Source organism: Phyllopteryx taeniolatus, chromosome 8 (genome assembly GCF_024500385.1).
Source record: "Phyllopteryx taeniolatus isolate TA_2022b chromosome 8, UOR_Ptae_1.2, whole genome shotgun sequence".
NCBI lineage: Eukaryota > Metazoa > Chordata > Actinopteri > Syngnathiformes > Syngnathidae > Phyllopteryx > Phyllopteryx taeniolatus.
The window spans coordinates 13,073,635-13,090,885 of record NC_084509.1 but is presented as its reverse complement, the minus strand read 5'-3'; the positions used below and the strand labels follow the sequence as shown (position 1 = coordinate 13,090,885).

The 17,251-nt window shown below is 41.9% G+C and overlaps 1 protein-coding gene across 9 annotated transcripts in view; it reads right to left on the bottom strand.

Moving 5' to 3' along the window:
• arhgap35a (Rho GTPase activating protein 35a) overlaps positions 1-17,251 on the bottom strand; it is a 117,951-nt gene that overhangs the window by 29,200 nt on the left and 71,500 nt on the right. For 8 of the 9 annotated variants that reach the window (XR_009789858.1, XM_061782993.1, XM_061782987.1 and 5 more), the window contains 2 exons: positions 10,207-14,056; positions 411-552 (listed from right to left, as the gene is read on the bottom strand). Coding sequence is in view for 8 of the 9 variants with exons in the window: in XM_061782993.1 (XP_061638977.1) it covers positions 411-552; positions 10,207-13,941 (3,877 nt within the window). In the remaining variant the exon portion in view is untranslated. The remainder of the gene's footprint in view (positions 1-410; positions 553-10,206; positions 14,057-17,251) is intronic. The other variant, XM_061782994.1, reaches the window with a different exon arrangement.

Genomic DNA, 17,251 nt, shown 5'->3' with positions numbered 1-17,251 from the left:
TCTGAAATACGTATCTTTAATGGAGATGTCTATATGACTAATCGGATTACTAAGGACTCAGTGAGATGCAAAACAAAGAATTTAGGTGTGCCATGAGAAATCATTACTTATGCCACAGGAAATAGTTTAATTTCACTTATTTGTTTTGAAACTCATTTACTTCAAATAATGTGTTTCTTTAAGTATCTATGCCAGCGATGTATACTGACAGGCAGAATCTGATCTTGACTACATGGCAGAGGGTGCATTACTAACCTGTGTATCCACTGTTTGTGACATTAGTTTGATTGTGTGAGATTTTTTTAATGCGAAATATGTGTCTTGGCTAAATAAAGGATGGGAAACCATGGTTAAGATCATGAGAGTTTAAAATGAATGAAGATAATGTTCAAATTCTGTTCCTTTCTTACCTGTTGTTTCAATAAACCGGATACACTTCTCAATGAACACTGGGATGGGCCTCTCCGGAGTTACCGCGGTAACCAGTGGCATTCCGAAGTAGTTGCTCTCAATAGGTTTTGAGATGGAATGCCTCGGCTTGGCTCGCTGTTTCTGAAAGAAATTCAAGACAAGATTGGTGGGAGGAATAAAGAGCTGAGGTCTTTGTCTTGCTTGATTGACACCACTAACAAAAGAACATTGGATTGGATGGAGATGTGCGCAAATTATGCATTATGATTGCAAGTATTTACTTGAGCACCCATCCCGTACATTCCTTTAAAGCTTATATGATAAGCAATCATTCGTTCAATCTTGTTTTTTCGCGTATCTCTAAGATAGACATCGCTATGGTGTCGCCACACTCCTTTTTTTCACCATTGGAAATATGTTCAAGCATACTGTAATTGCTTTCAAAACACCCTTATTTACAATTACACATTCTCTGCCTGCCTCCATATGGCTGTACTGTCAGCAGTAATTGTACTGAGTTGAAACCGTTAACGGTTTTGGGTGGGGGTGTTTTGAAGGCCCCCAAGGCCTGCATCTCTAGTAAGTCTGTCAGGCCCCCGAGGCTGTGTCCTGGCAGGCTGGTTGGTGGGGCCGGAGATGCATGGTTGGCTGGGCACATAGACTTTAACAGTAAAGCAGGCCTGACAGTGCAGTGGAGAAGTGCTCATTAGAGAGATGGGGCTTGGAATGGCCTCTGCTCCAGATACTGGCCTCACTGCACTGCACTGAAGGTTTTCCATCCTGATTCTACACACTTTCACACAGTGCAACAGCAATACACAGACACATAAGCAAGGAAACACTAATTAAGACTGAGAAGCTCAACAGAGGCTGACCTCTGCATTTGTTGCACTGGCAGTTGAATAAACAATCAAAGTTGTCCTTCACATGGACCCATTGTTAGTGACTGCCAGTGACTATTCAAAGTGACTAAAGTGATGCCGCACTCACTCTATAACATTTGCAGATACTTACCCCTCTTGGGCAAATGTGGCAGACATAAAGCAGCTACAAAGGCTGACTTACAAAAAGCATTAATGTTGAGAAAGCTTGAAAGCCATAAAGTCAAAGTCAACAGAGCTCTTGCTTTGACATAAGTAGACCTTTAATAGAATTTTAAAGATGATGGTTTAAATCCATTCCAGGGTCAAATTGCCGTTATCATAAAACCTGTATTAACTGTACAGGCAACATTCTAACATATGTTTACCACTTTACTACTTATTACATAAAACAATAAAACACTAACACGCTCTTAACTTTAATTACAAATGAAGAGGGCGTAATAAAAGTTGCAGATGCACCTCACACCTCAGCCAACTGTTACATGTGTAAAAAGAATGTACTAGGGGTTTGAAAGTCGGTTAATCATCATTTGTCAATTATATTTTTTTCAGCACAATTAAACAGCGCTTCCCAACCTTTTTTTGCGTCATGTACGTTTCACTTAAACACACGGTTCAACGAACCAGCATAGAAACAAATAAAAACAAATGATTAAAAACACAACTCACCATTACACTAATTGTTGTAATTAGTGGGAGTAGTGCACGTTTCTCTTCAACAAACCGGCTGGTCTCATCTTGTGTTCTATGGCATGGCATAGCGTGACAACGTAGCTAGGCTCGGATAGACTTGCTACAGTTCAGTAAAATTTTTGGTAAAATATTCCCACACGGGCGGCACGGTGGACGACTGGTTAGATCGTCTGCCTCACAGTTCTGAGGACCCGCCTGTGTGGAGTTTGCATGTTCTTCCCGTGCCTGCGTGGGTTTTCACCGGGCACTCCGGTTTCCTCACACATCCCAAAAACATGCATTAATTGGAGGCTCTAAATTGCCCGTAGGTGTGAATATGAGTGCGGATGGTGGTTTGTTTGTATGTGCCCTGCGATTGGCTGGCAACCAGTTCAGGGTGTACCCCGCCTCCTGCCCGATGACAGCTGGGATAGGCTCCAGCACGCCTGCGACCCTAGTGAGGAGAAGTGGCTCAGAAAATGGATGGATGGATGGATATTCCCACACGCTCGTAGCATTTACAAGGCTGTATAGCATAGTGACGTGAGTGTCGTAAAGCGACAAGTTTCCCTTTTAGTTATAAAGCAACAAGTGTCACGTTGTTGGTGTGTGTTGGAGCACAACTTCTAGGATGAATAAAGTTCTCATTAGCACACAGTTGTTGTAGATGCATTATTTGAATTAACATTTTGCCCCTCGTTCCTCGCCGTCAGTTCGAAGGTACCACTAGTATGAATCTTTTAAGACGAGAAGTGATTGGAAAAGCCAAAGCTAGCGATGATAACAGCTAGGCTGTTCCACAACCAGCCTATTTTTGTACTTTCTGAATCAAAAAGACGTATGAAGACTGTGGCCTTGTGGGTCGGACATTTGGCTGACCCACAGATCGCTATAGTCTGGTGACGCCAGCAGACAGAGTAGAAAGTCCTCTGTAAGTTAGTCGACTGGAGGACTAGATGCCAAAAAACAGGTGATGAGCGATTAGTTGACTTCAAGATTTAAATGTCGATGGGGCACAGTAAAGTCGGTCACCTAATCGGTTCATTTCCAAGAATGTACAATGTTAAAGTTGAACCAAACATACCAAACAAGTGTCAATTTGACACATCACAGAAACGAGTCTCGTTAACAAGCCCGACAACGAACGAATGAATTTATAAATAATAATAATAATGAAAAATACAAAAATAAAAAAAAATAGCAAAGTATGTGAAATCAGGCTTCAAGATATTCAACAATTGAGACATTGTTTCAATTTGCAGATGCTGTGGGCGTGTCGCTGAATGCTCTGAAAACCCCGCCTCTCTGGAACTTACAGCTGTCAATCAAATACATAGCGGGGAGAGGAGAATTCCCAGCGACGGGCATCGTACACGCTCTCACAGGATGCAGAGAAGCAACCTCTAGGCCGGCGTAATGATAATCGGCCGCGCCGCGGGACAATTTTCCGTCCTTTGAAATTCAGCGGCACAACGTGCTTCTGTGGCCGATGAAGGGTGGACCATAAGCTGCCACATAGCGCAATGCGCACCGCTACCCTTGGATAATTTTTTAACCTCATGTTCCTCGCCTCACAATGTGCAGGTGGCAACTGTGAGCTTGACAGCCCTAACATGGTTGTGATGGACCTTCAGCAGCTCCTCTAACAATCGTTGGGCTGGCTAGGTGCCTCGGATCCCGTCCTGTTTGCCGCTGTCTCGCAACGCGTGTGGGGCCAGACGGCAGACAAACTGTTGCCCAAATAACACAAAATACATTACACTTCAGGGAAGATGTATTTTCTCAAGTTGTGGGCATAGTTTGATGGCCAATTGCACACTATACTGGTAGTAATCTGTCAGGTTATAATGAATGAGGAAGTGGCAATTCTGCCTAATGGCCACAGTCTGGCACTGCATGGAATAAGGGAGCTGGTGTTTATATAGAGGGGGAGGGCCTCATGCCAGAAATTATACGCCCCAGCCCGCTGTCGTCACAGGGCTACTTTTTAGACCCACTTAACGAATCCAGCCAACTGAGATCCTGAAAAATAATTCTTCGGTATTTCTCAACAATTCAGTACTGAATTGCTGTCAGTCTTTGCATGTTTTCAGCACTTACCTTCAAACATATTTAATGTATTTAGGAACAAAACATGACAATGAGTTTGTGTCAACTTTAAACACAAACTTTGATAAGTGATGACAGATAACAGCGTTCAAATTGCACCACTGTAATAACAATACATGACTCGATAGGACAACGTTTGTGGTTTGTGGCACAAATACTGTGACAATACACTTCAGCTCTCTGTTCCAAACCATTTTGACACCTCACTGTTCTGGCATAAAATGAGCGCCAAATAAAAATGAGCTTTGTCAGTTATGCATTTGTCACACTATTTCTTCCTCTCTCGCTAAGTTTAATATCTTCCAGGGCTGCAATGAGTACTCAAATGTTTCGAGTAGTTTGAGTAGAAAAAATGCTCAAGGATTTTTTTTCTGCCTCGGGGATCTGCTTATTAACTCGTTCACTGCCAGCCCTCCCAGTTTGATGATAATGGTATAGAGAGTAGCTGCCTGTTACTGGCAGGAAAGACTTAAATTGTGAATCTCAACGGAGCAGACGGACTAGCGCAACGTGGTCACATCATCAAATTGAGGTGGTGCAAGCGGATCAGACTTGTTTGATTCAAGGAGCGCGAAATAAATGTCGACTACGCGGTAGTTTGCAAGCCGCCGTTAAACACAACAAAAGAACGAGAAGATGGGGACGACATCAGAGAAGACAAAAGAAGACAAGATTCCTAAAGTGTGGGATCATTTCAGACTGAAAAGAAAGGTGAACACCAGTGACTCTCAAGCCAGACACACACAATGCGGTGGAAGAGCCAAGATGAACGTCGGGCAAATCAGTGAGTTTTACGTTAATGCAATTTACTAACACAATGTCAGCCCTGCGGAGGGCTAGGGTTTTTATTTATCACTACTGTCAAATTTCTTGCAAGATTATCGGCGATAAGTAGAGTATGTGTGCAACTGTAACTTCATTCTGACTTCATTCAGGGTATTGCTTATCAAGGGACAGTTTTGCTCAGTGATTTAAGTGTGCGTGTGAGACACATTGGCAGTATACTGGCATCATATCTGCAAGTGGCTACATTTTGAGTCAAGTACTGTCGGTGAAAAAAAACAAAATCGATTGCGAGTGGCAAAGTTTGTCAAAAAATTTATTAAGATGTGTGTTTCCTGTCAAGCTGTCTTCATTTGAATTTAGTTAGTCTGGTTTAAACTCAAACACGCTGCCACGTACCTACTGTATTATGCTGTCACATCCTAAAATGCTACCTACTCAAGTGGACTTGCACAACAGACACCTTATGCCTTGTTTTTTGTCTGTCGTGTTCGCCTGTTAGGTCAAGCAGAATGGAGGATCTGTATCCCTTTTATGCCGGAACAGTTTTACTGTGTCACAGTAGAGTTTTTAAGCTTCCGCTGTGGTTTCTTAGTATTATAATTGATGTTTATTAAGACTCAGAATCGATCAGACGAACAGAACAAAGTTTTAGAGGGGAGAGAGAAATGAAGACAGAAGACAAAGCACTAATTGTAAACAGGATGAGAAAAGTAAATCATTACATATCTATAACAATGAAACATTAGATATGAGTGTTGTATGGGGCTGGAGTGCTACACACCCTGCGAGGGCCTTCCCTCACAGGACAAAGACAGGAGAAAAAGCATGCAGGACGAGAGTCGTGAACCCAGCTGTACAATTTATGTGTAGTGGGATTGACAATGTAAATTATAAAAGTCTTAAGGACAAGAGTGTGAGTGAGGGGATACACAAGCAATTCGCATATTCATGAGTTATTTGTCGCAATAAGTGAGTGGCCCCACACCAATGGTGTGTACCTGCGGACACCTGCAAGTGAATTGACACCGTTTTGCATTGACAGACTGACAGACGTTTCCTGTAATAGCTGTGCCAGCACCGCGGAGGCTGAGGACCCCACCCAATCAATCGAGGGGCGGGATCGGGCCCAGGGGTCGACCCGAGAGCACCCCATCGGACGGGACACATCCCTGACCGAGGGACCCAGGGCGATCCGCTGGCCCTACCGAGGCGCCCCGACAGCTGGCCACCCGATGGAGGCTGCAGGGACCCAGTGCCACGCCCAGGCCAAGGAGCAGCCACGGGTCATGAGAGGGGAGCCCCAACGCCAAGCAGCCTCAAGCACTGCTGCCTTTTTTAATGACTAACCTGTTTTTATACTTACAAGAAATGCTAAGAAGAAAAATTGTAAGTTTAAACTGAAATTTATGTTTTATTTATTTTCGTGTTTAAAATTGCCTCACTGAAAACATTTCTAGGGAAGAAAATAGTTTGCTGCTCAATGTGAATTTAAAATATAAAACAGTTCATTATCTCAAAAAAGAAAACCAATAGGTCGTTATTTTTTAAGTGAAATGGCTTATTTTTTCTTGTGTATTCATAATTGCTCTTTAACTAAGCAAAAATATAATTTATCCGAATACCTGATTATTAAATAGAAACCTTGGTAGGATACTCGAATACTAAAATATTCGACAGCTGCAGCTCTAATATCTTTTCAGGATTGTGTTGTCTATGTCAGAGTTATCTCCCACTCTCCTCCTTCATGCATGAGGACACTCAAGTGGAGCTAGGTGACAGAGGAATTCAAAGCATTCCGCTTGCCGGCTGAGGACAAATGGAAAAAAGCTGCAGGAGAGAGCAGGAGAAAAATGTTTCCGGCCTCTCGCTGAGCGAGGGAGGTAGTGCAGGACAGTCACACAGGTTGTGGCTGCCTCAGGTTAAAATGGGACTCTGAAAGCTGTTTCAATTATTTGTTGTCACCCGTCACAACTCAGAGTTGTCGGTACCCTGTGTCTCAAAGCAGATCTCTGATGTGTTGACTGCTTTAAAAAAAAATGAAAAAAAAATAAAATAAAAGCACAATATACTTTCCAAGATGAACAGATACCCCAAAAACATCCACACAGTTGGCGAACCAGAGGGGATTCTAGGCTAGAACCGATTGAAAACAGAGTCCTCTGGTAGACTCAGGTGTGTTGGAAACACTATGATGGAGCCAGATCACTTTTTTACTGCAACAATGGCTTTTAATGTTGCGATCTAAAAATGCTCTTGGATAGTCAATAATTAGCGCAAAAATGGTGATCCAAACTCTGCAGGATTACATTTGTTTTGAAACGTATAGATGTAAAATTGCATTTATTGCGCTTCACCCCCACTCTTCCAGGGCCAGGTCACAGAGCACTATGTTCAAGGGAAAGGTCGGCGCTACTGGAGCCTGTAACCTTGCTTATGTAGGTCACAGACTCTTGGCCATCGTAATAATTGTATAGCCAGTAAACAATCTGGCTTTACAGTTCTCAAGCTGTTGGTGCACAAGGGAAGCAAGTCATGAGCTAAATACACAAAAAGAAAAAAAAACTGTTAGGCCATATAGTAATAAAAGAGACTTTACACAGACACTCCTTTGACCTCACAATGAATGTGTGAAAACGTGTTCCATGCCGCTACCAAGCATGGTAATTATCACGAGCGCAACATACACACAAGGGCCTTCTGTACCATGCCGTGCAAGAGAATGAACAGCATACCAGGACTGGTAAACAGTTTAAGGTCAAAAGTGTCACCGCAGTGGTGGGGGAGTAGAGTGAAGGGGGAGATACCTACGAAAAACACTCCACTAGAAAATCAAACAAGTCAAGTGTAACTCGGCAAGAGGAGCCTTTTCTCTGATCGCACAGCCAGGCTCACTTACGCCTCAAGTCAAGTATGCCAGTGTCCGGCAAAAATCTGGCTAAAAGAAGAAATACATTTTGATTTTGAATCTCCCTCATTTATAGCTTGCTAATACAGTGGTACCATGAAGCTTGAACAACAATTCTTTTTGAGGGAAAGTATGCATTAATGTTACATTTTGGACATCGCGCTGTGATATTCTGTTATGTCAGAACCTCACTAGCCCTCACTTCAGCCAGCATTAAAGGATTAATTTAGCCTTATCCTTTTTGGGAGTTTTGCCACAGTTTTTCCTGAAAGAAGGCGATATGATATCCCCAGAAGTTACCTTAAAGTAAGAAGATCCACTTAAACTAGAAATACTTTAGCATTGTCCAAGTACTTTAAAGTTAGTCAGTATTAGTGCCATGAAATGATCACAGGATCATGTGGATGACGAGCACAAGTGTTCACAAGTATTCTATTAAGGAAGGATGGACCGAATCTATACAACTGTACTCGTACTTGAAAAAATGCTCTAATACTACAACATCTATACCACTTTACCAGCCTGACATGTACCTTCTGAGCAGGTGGAGAAGGCGCTATGTCAGTCATGTACTGACATCATAAACCAAATCATAACACTAGACCGGCCTAGCGCCAACCAGCACATAGCAGAGCTCCAGAAACTCTGTGCTTGCCGAACGACTGCATCTTGCGGGGCAGATGCCTTCGTTGGTGCCCGAGCAGAGTTCAGCATCCATTTTGCGGACCGACTGCAAATTATATTTTGCACAATGGATGATGACCTCCACCTGGGTGGCGACGGAGGCAGCCGTCCCCAAAGTTGCAGATGTGGGCCATTTAGCAGGCACAGAATTTCTTGAGCTCCACTCTGTGGTATTCCGCTCCAAGCCGAGCCACCCGCAAGGATCACGTCAATTGTCCTGCTAAGTTTTATTTTATAACTGAAATGCCTTGTGTTACAGGCTACATCGAAGTGTTAAATGTGTAGCAAGACTGTGAGAAAAACATGCAGTTGGATGGTAAAATGTCAGCAATGACAAGTTGTTAGTCTAAAAAGTATTATATTTGAGTGGAACAAATTCCATGTTCAAGAAAAAATAGTGTTTTGTGTTTCTGAATAATATTTGATTAAAATAAAACATCACAATTGTGTGTCGTAATGGCATTATTAAGTATCGCTACTTGGTATCGGCGAGTACTCAACTGTAACTACTTGTACTTGAATTGAGTTTGAGGCAAATGGTATCAATGCAACCCTCCTATTGCCTGTAAATATTCTCATTTGTCCAGGTCTTTTCATTATCAGGGCATTGAACCGACTGCAACTGGACTGTTCTGGTTGTCTTAGAAGACGTTTTACTTCTCATCCAAGCAGGCTTCATTAGTTCATACATAAGACTAGGTAAGACAGCACTAGCTTCAATCTCAATCGTAAATTTTGTTTTGAAAGTAGGTTGACGCGATAAATATTTTTCAACCTTGCAGGTACCTTTCCTGCAATTTCTAACATTTCCTGAAAAGCGGAAATGTTTATAAATAATTAGCTAATATGAATTTCTCATTCATTTTTATTCATCAGTATACTAAATGAAAAAGCGATGGTTTCAATATCTGGTTGACATGCATTAAAGTGTTGGCGAATATGTCTCTATTCACTGTGAATCTCTTCCATCTGGAATCAGTTTAATGACTAGAGTTTTTATTTTGTCTCTGATAATCAGCTTGTTTAGAGGGCTCCCACAGAGCGGTCAGGGACAATGTAGCAAACATGCTTTTAGGAGGATCCTCTCAAGTCTGTCATGTTTTCACTGAGCATGGCTGCCCGAAAGCAAAGATTACACTAATTAGTCTTCAACTTCAGTGATAAATTATCCACCAAAGGAAGCAGGTGTTGATTCTCAGCCAACAACTAATTATACTTCCATTCTAACCATAAACAAATGCATGTGGAAAAACATCCTGTATTGATGCAGAAGTCATTAAATGCTAATATTGGACAATATATTTAACAAGTGACATTCTATGGAAAATAATTGCATTGGAGTATGCACTTTTCAGGAAGGAGTTGGCAAATAACACCATTTATTCAAAAAGACTTGTGAGAATGTTGGACTTGTTTAATAGCAACACTGTGGACTCATGAACACTTTCTGACTCGCTTTGTTGATATAATAAATCACTCAGCAAGTCATTAGGTACAGTTTTCCTAGATCAAACATGATCGAATGAAAAGATTGTGTTTACCCCAATTCAAAGTGAATGTGAAGGTAGTTGATTTGTCCTGTTATAATGTTCTGCAATCCCATTTTAAGAAAATAGACGATATAAGGTCCTATCCAATCCAACATAACTCAGTTAAACAGCATTGAAGGTGACATTCTCTGAGATTAATACACCACAAAATCAGTGTGGTATCATAATTAACTTGAAAGTCAAATTTAATCATAGAAACACTGACCTTTGTATTTCTGCGCAGGCTCTTCAGGATATTTCTCTTTTTTGGATCTTCACTCTCCTCAATGGAATTGTCCTTTTGGGCACCTCCTTCATCTTGGCTAGCCTTTGGTGGACCCCCCATTTCATCATCGCTGCCTAGTGAGAAGCTCGTCCTAAAACTGCTGAACTTTCCAAGTCGTTTTGATCGATCTCTGTAAAGCTTGGGCTTTATTCCAATAGCTGACAACTTTCTTCTGCGCTCCAGTGAGCTGCTATCGGCCTCGCTGTCCGACCCATTCCCCCCGGCACTACCATTGGAGTGACCTTTGTTAGCATTGCGGATGGTGATTATCTTGCCCTGTGTGCTGTCATGAGGGACGGAGTAAATGCTCTCCTCGTCTCCATGTCGAGGTTTGCTCACAGCATCCATAGGCTCTGCGTAGTCCGAGGGATCGTAGCCACCGTCACTACCTGGAGCCCAGCTGACAGCTTGGGGCAAGGAGCGTCGGTTGGTCCCAACCTGTTGGTCCATGTAAGGGCCAAGATTGACCTTGCGCACAGGTTTAGGTTTCACCTGGGGAGGCACCTTGTTGTTCAGCTTGCTCTCAAAAGTGCTGAGCTCAGAAATGACAGAAAATGTATCACTTGAATCCAGATCTGGCAGCTTGAAGCTTACCAGATGGGAGCCACTACTTCCATCTTCCCTCAGGGTAGGGTAAGGTGCTGATGGGTCAATATCATCTTCTGAGTCCATAAGAATGTTAACTGGACTGGGAGAGCCACAAAGTGGGCTGGTACTCTCATTGGTGCATGCTTCAGCCACATTATCGTACATGTGTGTAGCCTCAATAATAGTGCGTTTCTCCACTATCTCCTTGAGAAAAGATTGGAAAAGATCGATTTTATGAAGCCCACCTACAACTCCTCCATGCCCACATATTATTGTGTTGAACCTTGCCACAATTTCATGAGCGAGTTCCTCTCCCTGACTGACCTGTTCCCTAGCTGACTCTGACTCTGAAAGCTCCATCTGGCTTTCCCCAACTGCTAACAACTGTACTGGAATGATGTCTTGAACCTCACACAGAAAAGCACATAAAGTTTCCAAAGAGGCTTTCCGCCGAGCAGAGTAAACTGCAATGTAGCCATGGACCAGCTTAGTCTTGCGGAGGGAGAATGAGGAATGGAAAGAGAGCAAAGACAGCTCAATATTCTGCCTCTGACCACCTATACTCAGATCCAGCAAGACAGAGGTGCCACTGTTGAGGCTAATAGCAGGGCGACAATGCTGGGGCAACAAGAAAGGAGCCAGGAGCTGGTCGAGATCATACGTGTCTCCACACATGAGGCACATGACGATTTTGAGGTCTGATTCTAGAATTGGTTGAGACTGAAAGTCTCTGAAGGCAGATAATGACGGGGGTAAGGGTGGAGAGCTCGTCCGTAGGCTTCTCCGGGACTCTAAGAGGCCTCTCAACATCTGGTTGAGATGCTTCTCATTGAAATTGCGCCCATAGCCCATGCCTGGAGAGGCTGGGTCTAGGTAACGACACTGCTGCTTTGCAGAAACCAGCAGCCCTTGCTGGATAAGAGTCTGAGCTGTTTCCCCTCCAATATCCCCTATCGAACCCACTCCACGCTTAGTCACAAGCAGGAGGAAAAGTGGAAGTTGGGCTAAAATGTTTTCTCTGTCCCTTCTACTTATGGTTGCCTCTCTAAGCTTTTCCACACTCTCAACGACATATGACAGTGATTCCTTTGAGTTGTACAAACAAAGGCAACCATAGGGTGCAAAGGTTGGTGTGTGGAAGGAATTAACTGGCAGCCGTACATTGCCCTCTATTGGACGAAGAGCTAATTCATATATCTTTCCATCTAACACATACCTATCGTCACTGGTACACAATGCCCTTATTTCATTTGCCATCTCTCTGGCAAGCCCATCTTTACCTAGTATGACTAGATTTATCCTTTCTGCCCTGCCTCCATCCAGTCTTGAACTATCTGGTGATGCATAGCGAGTGGGGAATCTGGAAGCAAGTATCTGCTCGAGTTTAGAGTCCACACAGTGGGGGCTGTTTGGACAGGTATCCTTTGTAGGGTGATAGACAAAGTGGATATGTTTCAATACCAAAGCATCCCTCTCTGCCTGCAGCTTCTGTAAGGCTTTAAACCTTTGTTCCTCACCCAGTAGTTCCTGAATTGCTCCCATTTTTTCTTTACTTGGTTTTGCATCCACCTCCAGTTCATAAAAAAGCTCAGAGTACTCAAGAAGCAGTTCTTGGAAGTCCTCTTTGGCTCTGTCAATAATCTCCTTCTGGTGTTTATTGTAGATATCCAGATATTCCGCTTCATCAAGCCACTGGTAGAAGTCTTCATTCATGATGAAGCTCCGAGCCTCCTCCCATGGTTTGCCTGGAGTAATGAATGGAGAGACACTAAGTTTCTCCTTGAACTCCCATCTAATTTCAGCCCGTTTGCGGTCATTCCTGAGCTGGTCCAGGTGGGTCTCATATATGGCCCCAGCCGTGTGAGTTTCGAGGAGGTCCTGGGGTATGCGATCATCCTCCATCTTGTCAATGTGGGGCGTGGTCTCCCATGGTGTGTCATCTAATACAATAAACCAATGTGAAAAATCTCTCTTGGTCTCCAATACTTTCTGAACTCCAGACCAGCTCAAGTGGTCTATCTCATCCAATTGTGGTAATAGTATAGACAAGGCCTGTGGCAGAGTACTTAGATACGCCTTCCTGCGTTTCTCTATATGATCTTGCTTTAGTCTATGTACATGTTGTTGAAAGAGTTTCTTTGCTTTAGGTGTCCCCTCAAGGAAGACGTAGTCCTTGTACTCTGGAGCTGTCTGCATGCGGCAACTAACAGTGGGCCATAACTCATTATGGTTTTTCACAATTCTGTCGACAAGCCACTCATATCGGTCCTTGGCCGAGGCAATATGTTGACTCTGCTGTTTCAGTGCCTCAAAGTAAGAGATTATCTTGGGCTTTCCTCTGCCTTTGTCAATTAGTTGAACAAGTGTCAGAAAGGCTAAGTCGACATTGACATTTGATCGCGCTGATGTTTCGACCACCTGGAGGTTTTTCTTTGCTAGCGCAAAGGTGTGCGAGTCCTTAATATTGCGGTCAACTCCTTCATCATATTTGGTGAGAACCAGTACCACAGGTTTCTTAGTTTTGGAAAGTTGGTTGTACAGGTTGGTAATAAACTTCATCTGATCCTCAAAGCTGCGGTTCATACCACTGCTAACATCCACACAGAGTAAGAATCCATCTATCATGAGCTTGCCCTCAGGCATCTGTTTCTGCTCAAAGTCTTGCTCTAGCCCCAATTGGTCTGTGCAAAAGTACATCAGCTTCTCAGCTGAAGCCAACTTGGTGGAGGCTGCCCTCTTGATATATGGCTGCAGTGCTGTGCTTCGGTGTGGCTGGAATGTCTGGTCATCAATGAATTCTGTTTGTTCCACCACATTCATGCGCCACTCTGGCCCCTCCTCCATAGTCCTCCCAGCCTCTCCCCAGAAGAGGAAGTGGTCATTGTTCACTACACGGCCTCCAAAGTCACTGGTGCTGAGAACTGAGGTGTGGTCCAGGTAGAAGTCATCGGCGCATGGCCGAACAAAGCGGTTGCACAGACAGGACTTTCCCACTCCACATTGGCCCTTATCTTTCTCTGTACCAGACAGCCCAACCACAACCAGGTTGTAGGTAGGTGCCCGGACATCTTGCTTTTTGGCCATCATAATCGCTGGCAGAAGCTCATCCTGTCATCCTTGCCTCAAGCTCTTGTGAGAGACAGAGGCTGTTAAGGACACAGGGATCCCATGCAATAGGATTTCACGATATTCAGATCTGACCCTGTAAGACAGACAAAGGGAAGGAGAAGAGAAAAATATAATTACTCAAGTGTGATACTGAAAAAAAACATCAAAATGACAAGCTATATTAGTGGCATTACACAGCCTGTCATCATAATTACTATGTTTAATTTGTGATCCTATTCCTTCAATGAATGTTTCCAGGAAAGATTGAGGTCAATAGCAAAGCTGCTGGAATGCAGTGCATAACTTAACCTAGCTGTAGCTCAGCAAAAGACAATTCTCCCCTTCAATAGATATAACGCTGCTAGGATAACTCTTGGAACCGTGGTAGCAGCCTCAATGTTAATCAATATTTTGGTGCAATTAACTCACATATTACAACAATCTTGGTCTTGTGCAAAAAAAGTTGTGCAGTTTCATCACTTTCAGAAGAAACATTATTAGCATAATGACACACATACAGTAGATACCAGTGTAGACTAGCACTTCAAGCTCCCATCACCCCAAATGAAAGACACACACGACAAATAGATGAAAACATAGTGTTCCAATTTACTAATTGCCCAACTCGGGAAAGCCATCTGTTTTTTAAAAGCAGAAGAGTCGGTTTTCTGACTTATCGCAAAATAAAGAATAAATAATAATGTTTTCTTTTCTCATATGGCAAACAAATCAGATATGATTCAAAATCACGAATGTGTCAACATTCATCCAACGGTAGAGGAAACATTTTAGTGTCGTGCTGGCATCTAAGCGCGTACACATTTATTATTTGGTAGCCCAAACGGCATAAAATGCATTCTGTCATGAGACACAATCTAAAAATAAATCAACAAGAGACAAGAATCCTCTTCATGAAACGACCCTGTCTGACAGTACAATTTGTAATAAACAAAATTCTTCCAAAGCTACAAGACAGCCAAAACACAGATGTGACAACTCTTATCCATGTCATAACTTAAAGCATTTAATATACAAAAACAAACACTCAAACTATTATTCAGGATTCATTCATCTTTCAACATTGTAGTTTAAAGTACAGTGAGGGGCAGGCAGTAAAACAAAACCGGCAGGGGGAGTTGAAAAAATAAAAACTGTATAATATAAAAAAAAAAAAAATCAATAAAGCGGTACAGACAATGGATGGATGGAGACAGTGGAACCCACTGCATAATGCAACCACACAACTGCCAAGTGTCAACTATGGCATATAAAGTGGATTCACCAGTTTCATATAAAAAGCTGAGAGGCATTTGCTTAATCAAAGTTCAAAGCTGACAGTTACAGCAAGGCCTTTAGAACCTGGATTTCTGTAATTCCTTTAAGACTGTGAATCTAAATTACAAAGACAATATCCCCTGCTGTCCCTTGCCAGGTAGGAGACAAAGGGGGAATCATTATCAACAAGAATGTCTTGTTTTTTTATGTTAATCAAGGAAATACGCATAAAATATTAAGACATTACAGCAAAAACCTCCCTTAAAATGATAATAACATTACAGCTAGACTAGAGGTGTCATAATCAATTAATCGACAACTAATTGCTCATCAAATGAATCGACAACTATTTTGATAATCGATTAATCACTTAGCGACATTGTTTAACTTAAAATTGTCCAAATCCTCTGATTTCAGCCTCTCAAGAGTAAATCTCAGATTTCTGTAGTCCTTCGTGAAAGCAGACTGATTATCTTTGTGTTCAATCAAAATAAGACATTCGGAAACATCTGCTTTTACTTTGGAAAACAATGATCAACATTTTTCCCTATTTGCTTGACATGTTATGGGCAAAACTGAATTATGATCAATTTAGATAAATAATGGAAAAGTTAATGGTTTAATCTATTACGAAAATAATCGTTACTTGCAGCCATAGTATAACCTGTAATCGACACGTTGAATCTGAGGTCGCCACAGAAGTATATATCAAACTAGTAGCCAGTCGCCTTAATCAGTAACAAAGAAGTAGCTCTCAGTTTCAAAAGGGTTGGTGAGTACAGTATCACTCCCTATATAGTATCATATTTTGATTGATTTAATGTGACCCTCATTTCTTTCTTTTTGTCTACAAAAACTGAGAAGTAAATGGTGATTTCTTCACAGTATTAAAAATTTTTTAAATCCTGATTTCGTGGGTTTTATGAGCAGGAAGCCCAAATTATGTAAAAATAAACAAATACTTTAAATTGTTTAAATTGTGGACCCTGAATCTATAATCTATGAAAGTTTAACTTTTGAATGGAATTATGGAAATAAATTAACTTTTCCATTATATTAAAATTTTTTGGAAAGGGTCTGTACGTTTCACAGCCTCAAGTCTAAGGGTGGGAATCAAAAACCGGTTCCAACTTAGAACTGGGTCCGGGACCAAAAATGCTGGTTCTACATATCTATTGAAACTGGCACGCTCGTGCCAGCATTACAAATTTTGAAGTCACCGAAAAATTTCGCCCGCTTAGAAAGTCGCATTTTCGGACCGAAATATTTTTATCACTGAAATATCCCAGCTCACACGGGGTGTTATGGTGAAAGTAAAAAATGCGACATGCGCTTGACAGGAAACGGGTAGGCTTTACACGATCAGGATTTTTGGGGCCGATCACCGAGTTTAAAAATACGATAACCGATCCGATCACAAGATGGAGAAATGTGTCTAATTAAATGACTTGTTCATTTACTGTACAGTAACTTCTCGTGTATAATGCGCATTTACCCCCCCAAAAATTGCCAAAAGTCAATAGTGCGCATTATACATAGGTTAAAGGTTATGTAAAAGCTGTACATGTTCATTCCAATATGCCACTGCCACCTAGAGGTTATGAGAAAGGTGTAGCCTACAATTTCATTCCAATATGACAGGGGTACGTATGCTGCAGAAACAGTACGTACAGTTGTGCTGATAAGTTTACATGCCCTGGCAGAATTTGTGAAATATTGTTTTTTTTTTTTAAATATGACTGATGACTGAACAACAACCATCATTAAGTTCTTTATGGTTATGTTTTGTTTAATGATAATGTTTTTCTGAAATGCTTGACAGTTTAATTTGAATCCCATTAAAATAAAATTAAATCTGTTTCACCTGGCCCTTCATGTTTTCTTTAAAGAATTGTACACATCTTCCAAATTCTGCCTGGGTAATCAAACATATGAGCACAACTGTGTGTTTTCTCATTTACTAAATAAAAGTAGGGCTGTGAATTTCAAAATAATGAACACTGAGTATTTTCAA